Consider the following 15451-nt stretch of genomic DNA (forward strand, 5'->3'; position numbering starts at 1 on the left):
GGTCCTGGGCTGTCTGGAAACAAAACCAGCTGTGGTAATTAGCTGGGAAATAATTTCAAGTAACACATATTTAGAAAACTTGACGTTGCTTAAGGAATATTTATGGGGACAAATAGCTCATCATCTAAGTGAATTGTTCCCTCACTTCAGCTGGGGATGTGAGCTGCTGCACTGCAGTGATATTGTCTGCCTTTGGTACTTTTTCATTGCTTTCCAATTTTAGCTGCATTCCTGGATTGTCCTGGTAGAGGCTATTAGAGCACCGGGGTCCTCAGCACTGAGTCAAAACTTCCACCATATTCAGACAAAAACCTCAGTGTGATGTGGTATTAGAAGTGTTTATTCCTTTCTGCTGGTTTTGTGTTACGTACAATCTTCTGCTTCCTGTGATCACTGTGCATTTGACAAGGTTCTTACCTTCGTTAAGCGTCCTCTCCTGGCTTCTATCTTCTAGCTCATCTTGCATTCCCAGTGAATGCAAGATTCTTTGATACTTATTTCTCAACTCTGGAATCTCATTAAATTTTCTTACCTGTTTGTTTTTGAACTTCTTTCCGCTCCATGTGAAACTGTCTGCACTCACACATGATTTATTAGTAGCTTAGAAGAAATTCTGCAGTTTGTAAGCAATCTGGTGAAGGATGGTTCACAAGATTATTCTGGAGCAAATCTCCCTCTGTGGATAAACAAACAAGACAAACAGAAGATGATGCTGAATAAATCGATAAAACACACAGACAAATTAGAAAATTCAGCCATTTTGCTGATTTTATCTCCCCCACACCCTCCTAATCATACATCACGCAAATCCACTCATTTGCTATTTTGTTGGAGTTTTAGTTTAGTTTCTTTTTCTGCATATGAAATTTTAGTTGTAAAATGCAGGCAGATCTAGATGATTTTTCCCCCCTTTTTGACATAATGTTTAAAAACTTATGAATCAGCTGTCATTCCTTTCTACTGTTTTGTGCTGTTTTTCTTGTAAATCAAATTACTGTTGAAAATACCTCTTTTCGGTTGTCATTTGTATGTCCATAGTGTCACATCAGCAAGACTCTCTTTCAAACAATGCTATGTGGAAAATTTCACAGTATACCATGGTGGTTGCAAAAGAAAATCTTTTATCGTGTTATCATCTGCTGTTAACATCTAGGAAGTTAGAATTTGTGAAACTGGAAAAATATGAGTGGAGCCAAGATGTCTGGGTTAACTATGGCATGTCGAAGTCTTTCGAAACTTCTGGTGGAAATCATGCCCAGATTGGTAATACCTGGGTGTGTCTACAAAGACAGGGCTGCCAGACAATGGTAAAATAATTATATTTCTGTAGTTGTACGAATATGCTCTTCTGTATCAACACGGTAAAGCGGGACAAAAATTACTCTTTTCCCTGTCACATTGCTCAGGTAGTGAACTTTTGGTTCCCAAGTTGTTTCTCCACGCAGCAGTGTACAGCAGTGTGGGCATACTTTTGTTTTATTTGTCTTGTGTAGGGAAACCTTGTATGTCACTGAGGTCTGAAGACTCAGCAGTCTCCTCTTAACAGAGTTGGTGGTGTCAATCTAGTTCTTGGTGGTCACGGTGTCTACTAAATAAGTAGGCTAAATGACTAGCCAATAGGCTGAAAACACTAAATGAAAGATAAGGATGGGCAGCATGTGGGGTTGGCTCTTATTCTCCATGCAACTCTTGTAATACTGAGTGCAGGCGAATTACTGGCAGTCTTGCATTGCAACTACTTGAGTTTATAGCCTAATGGAGCAATAGAGGATTTTGGGGGAAGGGGATTAGCAAGCCAGAAATTTTCTGAAGCATCAAGTGAAATTAAACCCTTTTATTCCATTTAGAAAATGCAATTGGTTCATTATAACGCAAACAAGCTCAAACATCACACCTTAGAGGAAAGTATTCCCTCAGCTTCCTAGCCTCAGAAAGTTATATTTTGTTCATTGAATTCTAGTTCTGTTATGTTCTCAGCAAGAGCCAAGCAGAGGATTAAAGTTCACTACTTCCTATTTGTGACCCACCCTCCTAAGACGCTGCTGTGAGGTAGTGTGTGAACATCAGGCCGGTGTGTTCTGTAGTAGCTGTAGCCAGAGAAATCCATTTTTAGGCTTTTAGATTTCTGTGGGTGTGTGGCTCGATTCATTGCATGCAGGGCTTCTTTCTTATTCTTAACAGTTTTGTCCTGTATTTCTTCTATGTTTTCTCACAAACCAAGTCACCTTCAGTTGAACCTCTGTGGCATGATTTGGACAGAATGTTCAGAAAAGCACCTTGTCATTTAGGACAAGAAGTTCAACAGTGTCCCAGTAGCCAAATTTGAACCTGTGCACCATATTTGCACTTTGAAGATATTTAGGTATGAAAAGAAGCCACCTGTCAGCTAGTTCAGTTCTCGAGATCTTTATGGTGCCCTTCTCATGAAATCATTGCATACCTAGATATATTTATAACTAACCTTGAGTGATATAGAGCTCCAACTCTCTTAAGGTTTTGGTATTTAAAGTTCCAGTACTTGGTACTTAACTTACTTCCAATACTTTGATACTTAAAGTTCACGGCAGTCAATGAAATATCTGTTCTCAGGATCTTTGGTCCTAATGTACCTTCAGTTAAGCACCTAAGTATGCTTAAGAGCAGTTAGGTGACCAGGTAGGTGCCTTTCCACATATTTGTATGTCTAAATATCTTTGGAAATTTGTCTTTCAATTATATTGTAACAGGAGAACTTGGTGCAAAAACTAGCATGCCAGAAATTTTTAGTTTGTTTCCAACTGCTTAAACACTGGCATTGCTCTGACAAGGGTTTAAAAAAAGCATTTTGAGCATTGGAATGCAAATTAACATACCAAGCAATTAAAGTCAATTAAAACAGGATGCGGTGTAATTAGAAACAGTTGTGTTCGCATTTATATTCAGAGAGGTTTGATGTGTTGAAAGAAAAGAAAACAATTCAGGAAACTTTTAATGCCTACAGATGGGATGATGATACTAATAATGGCGCTTGATTTCTAAAATGCAGCATCCTCCCTCACCTCATGGGCTCTTGAGAAGCATGATAAAATGAGCTACTGATGCACTGGAATTAAGTGGCTGAACATACTGGGACACTGGAACAACACCCAGAACGGTGGCCTTCTCTCCCCTCTCTGAACACCACACACACACCTATTGCAGTAAGAGGGAAGCTTGCAGTTTCGGCAGCCTCGTTAGCTGGATGAGCATTGTCACCCATAAACTGCCAACAGTGTCAGTTGGCTCAGGAAGGGTGTATCCTTCCCACACATGCTTCCTTGGTGTCTCTTTTGTTGTTGTTCTGGGTATCTGCATTAGTATTTATTGCCAGAAATACTGAGCCAATTGTGCTCTATTTATATCCTCTTTCTGCATAGTAACCAGAAAGGAAGGAGAGTCCCTGCTCTTCCAAAGCTGACGCGCAACTATCCTCACGATAAAAAACATGCTAGAGGTTGTGGTTCTAGCACTTGCAGTAACGCTAATAGGTGTGGATGGGCTGTGCAAGGCATTCAGAAAAGCAAACAGAAAACTGTCGAGTACAACTCTACAAGCCTGGACGGCTGCTGTGGGATTACAGCCTACTGGACAAGGGTGCCTTTACCTGCCCTCTTCTGGGCATAGGGATGGGTGCTTTCAGCTCTTCCTTGATGGAGCTGAGTGAGGAAATACACCCAAAGGCAACTGGGAAGAAATATGCCTCTACAAAATTGTGGTCTGTTTGCTGATGTAAAATGTTTCAAGGCAGTGGCAGGATGCACAAGGTAGCAGGCTGCACAAGCGTGATGCAATGAAATGTTATTTAATGTTGTAGCAGATGTTCAGGTGCAATACCTTCCATTTCATCAAATGATAGTCTCTTGTCTATCCTCTGTTAAAAGCAACTATTGACTTAAAAGAAGTAGAGAAAAATAGCTGGCAAAGAATTCAATACAGAAACATGAAAACCAGTTGCTGGCTACTGCATCCTTTCCACCCCATATAAGACTCTGAGCGGGACTACGTCCATTCCACGTGTTTCTTAACTCCTTAACTCCTTCTTATCTCCTTAACTGGTGATCCATTTTTATTTGAAACCTACATGCGGAGACCAGTCTGTTTGAGACAAGGTCTATTTAAATTCAGCCAGTCATATCAGTTTGCATTTCCAATAATAGTCAATAAATGTAAACACTGGGATAAAGCTTTCTATTTTGCATTTTGTTGACCTATGAATTCAGGCTTCTGAAACTTATAGGAATATCATGGTTGTCTCCATTTCCTGGGAAATTCATGGCTTGTCTTTTCAAAAGGGTAAGACACCTGAAAGATATATAGATGCTTATCTCCTGTTCAGGTCAGTGAGAGCAAAGTGGCTAAATATGTCCTGGGCAGCTGGACATGTTTAAAATCTGCCATGTGATTTTCTAGGTCCTCCATTTCTGAGTGTGCCAGCTGAGGCACACACAAGGTGATTTCGTGTTTGGGGTTAAATACTCAGCACGGTCTGAAAATCAAAATTCAGTTCATTAGTCATGAAAATGAGTTTGAGGATCCTTTCATGGGTGCATTCTCTGATGTATCTCTTTCGTTTACATAGGCACGAGACAGGTAATGAATTTTTGAATTTAAAATGTGTATTTTTGAGTGCTGTACAGGTTATGTTTTTCACCAAATGATTTTCTCCATTCTTGCAGCTTGTTAAGTAATTTTGACTTGTGCTAGGCAGGTGTGTAAGACTAACATCTCATATTGGGGTATTTTATACCTACTTTGTACAGGCAGAAATGGCTATAGAGAGTTATGGAGACTTAAGTTTAAGGTATGTTATTATTTAAAGGAAATATTTATAGTGACATGGAATTTATCACTTTAATCCATCTCCAAGTTTGAGTATCTATATACTGCTCTTGGGTCTGTCATTGTAAAATGGGATCAATTCTGCTCAGTTTTTTCTTTGGAAAATAAGACTCCTTGCAGGTTTCTAGAAAAGCTCAGTTGTTCCCCATGCACAGAGCAAACTGATTTCTGAAAAAATGCGGCCATATATATGTGAAAGTAGAAATTGCTGGGCTTGAGCACTTCAGAAATCTTTCCTGAAGGTGCTTTGCATGATAAGGTTACTAGAGCAAATCACAAGGAGATGTACGCAGCATTTAACCTTTAGGTTTGATGAAATGTTTATTCCTCAAACACAGACATGCAGGCAAAGCAGTCTTACGAGATGACAGTTTAGTAATTACTAGTTGACTGAGAATTCATTGCGTATGTTGTTATATAATACATATAATGCAATTAAAGACTTGCTATTATGAGTCAATTTCCCTGCATCTGTGTTTGGAATAGTATGGGGTATCATGTACAGGTACACTATAGCGTGCTGTCTGGAAATCTGTCACTAAGAGAAGTAAATCATGTACTTCTATATACTTAGAGAGAGACTTCCCAATCTCTCTGTGAAAAGGTGTTGACTTTTCCTACAAGACAGAAATAGTTTAGAAGGGAATATGTTTGGAGGACAAAATTCACCTCCACATACAAGGCTATCAGTAGCACTTTTCCTCCAGAAAAGGATTTGGTTTTTATCTAATCACGAACTGAATGTTGAAATGAGGTGTTTTTTTTGCGGTTGGAAGAAAATACTTCTCTAACGTTTGCTTCTTCTTGCTAGGTCGTATATGTAACAGCCACATTCCCCTATATCATGTTGATGATTCTCCTGATTCGTGGAGTAACACTACCAGGTGCTTCCGAGGGGATAAAATTCTACTTGTACCCTGACCTTTCTCGACTGTCTGACCCACAGGTAGGACCATGGTCCATGCATCTATTTTCCTCTTTGACTGGGAAAAACTGCAATAGTTTCTTGATTTTTGAGCCTGAATAGAGGTGATTGCTGGATTACTTGTTCATTGTTAGAGATTTGGAATTGTGGATAGGGCGTTAAAGCCATCACTGCTTACATATGTTGGAATATATTATTCTTTTGGTAGAAAAGTACCTTGGCTGATACATCAAAATTTTCAGAAGTGTTTGGTTGCAGTTGCTGCTTCTGCTATTGAGGGGCAAGAGCATTGCTGCTCATTTCAACGGGAACAAATTTAACTAAGACTTCTCCATTTTTTGTTCTTTGGTCATTCCAAATCTAAATCTCAGTCAAGATTAGTAGACAAATTAGTCATTCAGATGATTGTTGTCTTTGAAGCAGAAGTCTCTATGTACAATCAAAGAGGAATGAAGTACTCAAACCAGGAATTCTGTCTTTTTCATTGTTTCCAGAGTAGAGTTGGTCATGGAAATACTGGATAAAGTTGATTTTTTTCAGTGGCATAGGAGTACAATAAAACAGTTGCTATATATCATTTGTCTGATATCAAATGACACAAGTTCTACAAAATCTGACAGGTTGCAGACAGCGTTTCACTTATCTGGTTTGGCAATGTAAAAGACATTGTACAGTGTGACTCCTAAGGCTGTTACAATATTAAATGGATACTGAGATGGAGATAGAAAGAAAGTTTGGGAGCATTTGTCAGAACTAATTTTTTTAACCTGCTTACTGAAAACACATCAGCATGGGGGTTTTTTAACCCTGCTTACTGAAAGTGTGTATTTTTTTTCAAAAAACAATAGAGGAGACCCTTCAGGTTATTGCCTTGAAGCATCTGAAATGACTGACGCATGTAAAGTTCACTTTAAACACGTAATATTTCAACAAAAAAAAACAGGTACAAAGAAAAAGATTCATTTAAAATATTGAAAATTTTAGATGAAAATTTGATCGTGTTGCCACTTTTGGGCTTGACAGTGTTTCCAACGTTTTACATCAGCATAGATGGGAAGTAAAAGAAGAGTTGTGGAAGTGGTGTTAGAACGTGAGTGGCGGGCTATGGCTTCCCCGCGGCTAGCTGCCTTAGAGGTGGCCTCAGGTCACCTGAGAAATTACCACATTAACGGAGGAATACAGCAGGGTTCTCTGACACAATCCTGGTTATTTGTTTGCAACACGTAATACTGTAGTGAATATAGTAAGCCAGTCCAATTTCAAGTGAACCCCATGTATCTTAACTCATTTTAGCAGAGACAAGAAATTTGACTATCATATGCTTATCTGAGAAAATGGATGATGTTTATTTCGTCCAGTTTTAACTAGTGTTTCACCCTGCTGTGTAGTGCTGACTCCTAAAGTTACCCACTGCCTTAACAAAAAGTGTTCACCAAGTACGCTTTTCTTGTTCTACACCATGACGCCCCCTCCACCTGTGCCGTCCGAGCTAGTAGGAATGCTTACGTGCCGAGTCCTTCGCTTCTCCAGTGCTGTGTGAGAGGCCTGGTAACAGGATTTCGCCCCGCGCGTGGATTTTTCACGTGCCACTGACACCCTTGCTTCTCTTTGTCATTGAGGGGCGGCATGCAAGCTTAAGCAACATCATTGTCAGGCTACAAGGGGGTTTTATATGCCTATTTACTATACTGGTTCCATTTGTAAAGAAATACGTGGTTGCCGTGCCAATTTCCAAAGCCCATACTATTAGCCTAAGCAGCCTGTGAAGTACAAAGCATTAAAAGACACGTGTGCGTCTATCTGTTTGTCCCACACATATAGCTCAGCTGATGCTAGGAAGTCTTTTGGGAAGGCTTAATGGATTGCTTTAACAACCAGTTGCTTTAACTTTCTTCTGCGTTTCACTGAGACTTTGAGTGACACATTGCTGTACTTCAGCCTAAGTGTTTTAAGCACCTCTTTGTAGGAAAGAAGCTGAGGTAGGATGGACTATAATAGAGATTGTGGACACTAATACAGGCAATTTAACTGTAGTATGCGTGCTGAAGTGGTTTTAGAGAATTATTTGTGTGTTGAAAAAAATGTTATTTCATTGAATTTGAAATACTTTGTTGAGACTAATCAATTCACTTTTTGAAGAAAGACTGATATCTGCTCAATTTTCAAGAAATAAAGTAAGTTTGGCTTCTCAATCTTAAAAATAGAATTTGGCAAAATTTGTTTTATTAAAAAAGTAAAATGAAACTGGTTCATCTTTATTGCAACTTTCAATGGTAACAAGTAGATAGATATATGGACATTTCCCATTTTTGAAAATGTAGAACCTAATAATGTTCAAACCCACAAATTTTTGTATCAAAAAACCCCCCCTTCCATAACCCTCTTCTCAATTTGTTGTTGAGGTTTTTTTGCCAAGAAGCCAGTATAGGACAACTGAAGTAACCTTGACATTTGTGCTTCCAGTTTTCATCTTACTCTTGTTTGTTTGGATTTACTCCACAATATCAAAGCATTATGCATGTGTACTAGCAGAAGTTGTTTTCCTCTTCGGTTGGAGGTCTGTTTAAATAATGTTCCAGGGAGACTACTGTGTCTGTATTAGGAGAGTGGTATTTGAACCACAGTGCCAACTATGTTTACTGTGGATTAAATAAATTAAGTTTCTCTTCAAGGCTCACTTTAGTTTGAAGTTCTTGAATCTTTTGTCTTTGTGTAATTTGCATTCCATGGTTCGTTATAGCTTTCTAAGCAGCTATTCATCTGTCTTTTCAGTTCCTCTTAGCTTTCAAGTGCTGTGTTCTCTGTTTCATTTTTATATTCTATCTTTTCAGCAGACTGAATCCTCTTGGTCTGAAAATGCCATCTTTTGTCCTGTGTATCTGTAGAACTCATACCAATCTCTTTTCATTATAATATGGAGTACTATATTTAAGCTTCAGAAATGCTGTTTCATCAACAGTAAGGCCTCTGTAGCCTTCATGCTCAAATTGGCTTGAATTATGTCCTTCTACCCCAATCTGGAAGATACAGGTGCTGTTTATAGCTTAAATATGGGGTCTTTCCTGAGTTATAACTCTCGGAAAAAAAAGTATTTTACAAAGTTAATAGGATTGTTACAGTTTTTGTGTGCAAGTCTGACTCAGATTATGGTTCCGTTGTCCCTCAACAGATTTAAGTCGCTTAATATGTAATTGTGCTTGTGTGTGGTACTCACTGCTCCTTCTGGGGGGAAACATTTGGTTCTTCGTAATGGGATTTTCCAAGCAGTTGTGCATGGAAAAGGTTAAATCAGTTAGGGACTAGCAGTCGTACCGGTTTGATGGATCAATGGATCAGTTATGGTCAAAGATCTGGAAGGCACATGTATGTAAATGTAAACCCTGCTGTAGCAGTGGATTCTTAAAGCGAGGAGGAAAATAAAAATAAAGCCTTATTGTTTATTGTGTGCTTGTATGCTAAACTGGCTGGGTTATTGGTTTTTTTTATTTTACATAGAAGTATTGTTTTAATGAAGATATTCATTATAGCATCTGTAGGCGTGAACATTTCAACACAGTCAGAATTGCACTCTCCTCTGAACAGTTGGTGCTTACCAAAATCTTGAACAAATTCAATTAATCTGGGTTTTGCAACTGAATCGTACATGAGAATACATTTCTACGTGGAAAGAATACAGGATGTAGTTCATCTCTGATCTACTCTCATATGAATGTTGAGCAAGACGAATGACAGGGCAAATTACATGTAAAGTGCAGGAAAATTTGACCCATCACAGTTAGGATTGATTTTAAATTTCTCTGATCTTTTATTTGCTGTAAGAAAGTGTTAAAATTGCACTAAAATGTCCGATGGCAGAAACATTTCTACAATTCAGCTCTAGTAGCTCAGCTATGAGAGTTCAACTATTAGGTAGCCATGACTGTGGAGATGACTGCGCAAAGCTTCCAGGTGTTTTCTGTGGGCGCTCTCGCAGTGGGTACTACACCCAGTCTGAAAATGGCTTCCAGAAGGACTTTTTCCCTACATTTCCCTGGCACTGAAATTTGGTTGACTGGCTTGGAGCTCACTGGATTTTCCTTCCTGGAAATCGGTACTGAAACATGAATGCGCAGCAATGAGCATCACCTTAACCTGGAAAAACCCTTGCACTAGATAAGTCTTGTACTACAAAGATGACTCTTCTCCTTACATTGCCCTCCCTCTCAAAAATGTCTTTCTTGCTGCATTTTCCCGTGTGGCACTTAGGCTAAGTTTTCATGGTCTGTGTGTTTATAGACAAACAGAACATTTTAGTACATCGGATATCTGGTTTAGGGAAAACACTTTTTTGGGGGTAGAAAAATCACTAGAATAAATGCACATGTTGTGTTGTTGCTGGGTTTTTTGACTGAAAATTGTACATTGCATTGCATACTCCTTAATTTTTAATCTGGCATAAGTCTATTTTGCTAGTTATTCACTCCTTCCATAACATCTACTTAGAATGTTTGAACAGCTACATCAAATTATACTTTTAAAAAAGATGCTACTCGCCAAAGCCGTAAACAATTGCTACCTAATTATCTTAATTATAATATGCATATGTGTGAGAGACATTTGGGAATACTCTATAGGTGTAGAGATAGTATTTTCTTACGTCCTGTTTTGAAAATCCAAACTGGGAAAGCATTTGAGAATTTATCTTCCCTTAACTTTTTATTTGCAATGTTTAATAATGCAGAGTTGTTTTAGCGATGAGAGCTGCAGCAGTAATGCCACTTGGATTCTTTACTGAGAACTCTCTTAGCAGTAGAGGAAATCACCCAGGTTGATTCGATTTTATTACATGCAGCCTTGGAAGCCAGGAACTATCACAATTGTATCGCCACCTTGAGGCCGAATGAAACTTATGTTTTCAAAGGCAGAAGAAAAGAAAAATTATCTCCTAGCTTTGGAAGTGGAGGAAACTGTTGCGGTTAAACAGAAGTGTTAGGTCTCTGTTTTCTTTAAAAAAACCCCAAATTGTAGAAGAAGCTGTGATTTCATTTTTGGGTGGTTTCACGCTCAGAAAATCAAGGGAACCATATGGATTCCTGAGGAGCATTTTTCAGACCTGTATGGTGTATCTATCTAAGCATACTAATCCTTAAAATTGAAACCTAGGAATTTTCATATTTTGGCAGCGAAATGATATCTAATTGCTGGAGGATTTTTTGATGCTTTTATTTGTTTGGAATGTGACAAGTGAGAAACTTGCAGTCTAATGAGAAACTTACTTCACAAGGATGCGTTCAATGCTGGATGGTAAGCCTAGTTTTTAAGCATAGTACTTGGAGAAAGGGTTCAGAGGCACGTCACAGGTCCTAAATCTTACCAGCCTATTCATACCACTAAGTCTATTAATATCTTCAGCAATTTACTGCGTTTTTTACAATTATAAGGGTTCATGCATCCATTTCTTACAAAAAAAAACCCAATTAACTGGGAAAAAATAGTAGTAATGAGAGGAGGAAAATGTCCCGTTCCTCATGTAGTTCTGTTAACAGCTATGGAGCTTGCTCTTCTTTTTCCTACCAATTTCTTCCCATTCTCTGTATTGTTTGCTTCATCAGGTATTCACTTTCTGAACCAGGCAGTTGCGATGCACACGCATGGGAGTGGCAGTAAATTTTAAAAAGAGTGAAATGCCAGAAATTCCTACGAGGGCCATAGGTATGAGAATCCTTAGCTGAATTTACTACCTATAAAACTACATTTCCCACTTTACACATGTATCTTTGAACAGTCTTTGTTCATTTGATATGGAGACTAATTTTCAAACTGTTCTTTCTATGAAAGGAAAGAAGCATGGCTGCTGATTGTGAGGCTCTCATGTTGCTGTTAAGTACTAATCCCCTACCCAAACTTTTAAAATTTAAACTTGAAAAAGAAGTAATTCTTCTCAAAGTCTGCTGTTTGCACCATCATTGTAGGGTAAGCACAGGATATAGACTGGCACAATGTTTAGAAACATTTTGCCCTACAATGCGATTTATAATCTCCACAATGAGGAACTATTTCATTCTACTGCGCTCTATGGCTTTTGCATTACAAATTGATTATGTGGTTTTAAAGAATAGGAAGGCCAACAAATTGCTGTAGTACAGTTTTCTTGCTGAAAGGGCAGGGGTGTTTAACAAAGCCATAAATCACTCCTGGGACAGATACTATTCCCATTTTCCCCAAAGAAAGACTAAAGGCAAGCCTGGGAGCACAGTTCATTTCCCCTGCTCAAGGGAACATACATACTGCTCTCTCGCCATCAATCTGCACCGCAGTGACTGGGCACAGACGTTTCAAAAGGCATGGGCTGAAGACATTCAATGAACAGAAGAGATCCTATGACAAAAAATTCCTCTCTGCGATACACGGAACAGCTTAATATTTGTTCACTGCACAAGTCATTACATTGTGCAAAGATTTTTTTTAGGTGTATTTGTGCCTTCCCCACAGCATACTTAATGTAATTGCATACATCATTGGTAAGCTGTTAGAGTGTATCAGTGAACATGACGTGCCTTTTTATGCCTCAATGTACAACTCTTTTTCAACGGCATAACATTGTGACTATTAATTTTTATGTAGCAAATGTGGTTTCAGAAGTCCAGTTAATGCTTGGAGAGTTATTTCAAGCCCTGGACAAATAGCTTGCCGCCTCCTCCCCATGGTCTTTCCTTGTGTTTCTTGCTACGGCTACCCAAGCGACAGCAAGCTGAGCAGGCAGCAGCAGATTTTGGCAGTTAGAAGAGACTTGGTGAAAGAAAGGGGTAATGGGGTCATTTGGTAATTTCCCCGGGGCTTCTAGGCCGCATGAAACCTCTTCCAGCTATCCTTGCAACCCCTTAGCAACCTCAGCAATGGAGAGACATCATCTGAGTTTCAGGGAAACTCTAATTGCACTTTAATATTAGGCTTTATGGCCAGTGTGATGTGCCACTGGAGGGAGACAGGATCCACACATTAGCTGAGTGTATTGGCATAACAGGGAGAGATTTTTCACTGTTTGCAATGATGCCACCTGAAAAGAAGTGCTAGATAAACTTGAAGAGCCATTTTGTGCATAAATTAATTAACGTTCTCAGGAACATTTAGGGAATTGTGGATGCTATCAATGACTGCAGCCTGTCAGCTGCTCTGGAAGTCAAGTCTCCTTAGCAAGAGAAAAGCTGCTGTTAAGAATTCATTTGTTTCAGATGAAATTAAAAATTGGTACCAAAAATACTGTGATATATGGATATTAATGAGGGAATAATAATAAGAGACCTTGTGCACAGTAAGGATAGTCAGTAAGTGAAGCAGATAAATATTCCACACTATTTCTGGGACGGTCACGAATGGGTATATAATGCCATATAAATAGAGGCACTGGAAATACATAGTTATTTTAAGAATTGCTAGCAGGATTCTTGTTAATCCTGTTATTCCAGAGGAATGAGAAAAAAAAAGAAAAAAAGAAGATTACTACACTGTGCAGCTTGCAGAAAATCTGTTATTTACTGTTTAAAAAATTGAGTGCTCCTAAAGATTTTTCTTTGAAGACCTGTACAAAAAGTGCTTTCTAATCCCCCAGACATTTCTGAGACTCTTTTTATTTCTATGCTAGAACTGGAATAACAGTTGAATTCTCAAAAAAATCCAGTAAAAAGCAGGCTGGGCAAAAATCTGCAGAAAAGTAGTAATGGCTGACGTGTATCGCGTACAGCCCACAGCCTACCCCGGGAGAGATGCTGTGCTGTAGGGGCTGACTGGGAGCCTGGCAAGGTCTCTACCTAAGGCTTTTACAGTAAACGCACTGGGGTTCCCACACATTTTTTCCTCAGAAGTAGCCCAGAGGAGATTGGTGCTGGAGTTTCTTCCCTGAGGGTGTTCTCTGAAGGACTGGAAATACAAAACGAGAAAGGAGCAGAAGAGGTGCTATAAGTTGGGGACTGCATTGAGCTGTGGGCTATGTAGGCGTTTTATAACTACCTGTGCCTTACAGGTAGATATCTTCCTTAACTCTGTTCATAGTCTTAGATTTCCATGTGTTAACGTATTTTCCCATATGGATGTTTATAGACAGCTACTTTAAACACTGAGGCTCAAATAAATGGAGCATTCTGTGACCATTTGCACCAGAATCCTGGCTGCAAGAATATCTTTTCATGCCATCAGAGAATAGAGGCAATAACATGTGTTTTGTCACACCAGTGCCAACCAAACACGACTGCTTCCATTTAGGACTGTAAATAAGGATAAGAAAGAAAGCATCTGACTGTCACAAAGAGAGAGACAATAAAATGCATTGAGTAGATTTGTTACCAACTTAGCAGGAAATCGTCAGATGTTGATGCAGTTTGGGACAGGGGTTCACCGATCTTTCATTTGTTTGTTTATTGTCAACCCATGTGAACTTTGCAGAGAACATGTGAATCAAGAAAGCGCAGCTGAATTTGTAAAGAATGGGAGGCAGGATCTGGTTCCTGGTGATTTTGCACTGAGGTTCTGTGTTCACATATTGATACTTTAGCAGAACAAACACAAAACATTCCACACAGATCAGAGCTTTAAAAAGTACGTCTGTTTAAAAGAAGTATTTTCCTTGTTCTTTTTACATTTATTATTACGTTTCGAAAGAAAAGATTTAGGAATTAAAAATCAAATGCTTCATTTAAAAATAGAGAAATAATATTTGACTTCTCAAAATAACCTTTCAGGTTTTGACCAAATTGTTTTAGTTTTTAACACAAATTTACAAATAATGTAACTTAAACTGAATCTTCATTCTTCTGCAAAATGAAACATTTGATCAATGTCAATAGTTTCAGTGGCTCCCTTAGCGTCAAGAAGTGCAGGTGCTGAATAAAATTCCTAAATGGCATTTTTTTAGTCTAGTGCCTTTTTTATCTTGAACTCAGTTTTACTTTAAGTTTCTGCCAGCTCTGTGGCATAACTGAAAGGTTTTTCATTGCCCAGCTCTCTTTAAAAAGGACTAGGCTCACAGCAGAATTTTAGTGAATGCTGAGTGGCTTGTTTACTAAAATTTGCCAGATGGGTATACAGTTCCTGTCACTCTAAAAACAACTCATGCTTTTAAAATACTCTAAATCCCTCTGTGTAAAATAATAAAACAACCCGGTGACTCTGAGGGATGTTCACAAAAAGGTATAGTGGGCGCCGGCGCTTTACCAGCCTGGAGGTCTAAGTGAACTTGTTTCTCCATCCGTGAAGGTGAGCAGAACGTAGGTGGAAAATGATTGCAGCAGTTAAAGGACTGAAAAAGGTATAGTTGGGGAATGAGCCTTCAGTGAGTTACTGTCTTGTGGAGGAAGGCAGAAAAGGTGGCACATAATTAGGGATTACAAACGAAAATGATTTGTTCTGTATCTTGATCTTCACAACAAAGTAGATAAGGTGGTCCAGAGTCATCCTATGTAACATTACGTGTATAAGTGGCATGTGTAAGCGAGGTTCTGACTTTGCAGACGGCTGCCTCTCTCATCAGCGGAGAGCAAAAGGTGTCTTGGAGGTGTAGTTTCATCACCCTCCATTTGCATGAGTCTTATAAATTGCTTTTTACATTAATTCTGTAGGGCACCTGAAATGACCAAAGTCTTACAGCCAGTGCAGAGACTGGTACCTCAGCTTGAGTGAGAGAGGCAGAGGCTGAAT

At 38.9% G+C, this 15451-nt stretch overlaps 1 protein-coding gene across 5 annotated transcripts in view; it reads left to right on the forward strand.

The window, feature by feature from the left end:
• Nucleotides 1-15451, forward strand: part of SLC6A11 (solute carrier family 6 member 11) — a 136462-nt gene that overhangs the window by 74319 nt on the left and 46692 nt on the right. For all 5 annotated transcript variants that reach the window (XM_074602539.1, XM_074602540.1, XM_074602542.1 and 2 more), the window contains one exon: nt 5669-5803. In XM_074602539.1, the coding sequence (XP_074458640.1) occupies nt 5669-5803 (135 nt within the window). The remainder of the gene's footprint in view (nt 1-5668; nt 5804-15451) is intronic.

Source organism: Larus michahellis, chromosome 10 (genome assembly GCF_964199755.1).
Source record: "Larus michahellis chromosome 10, bLarMic1.1, whole genome shotgun sequence".
Classification (NCBI taxonomy): Eukaryota; Metazoa; Chordata; class Aves; order Charadriiformes; family Laridae; genus Larus; species Larus michahellis.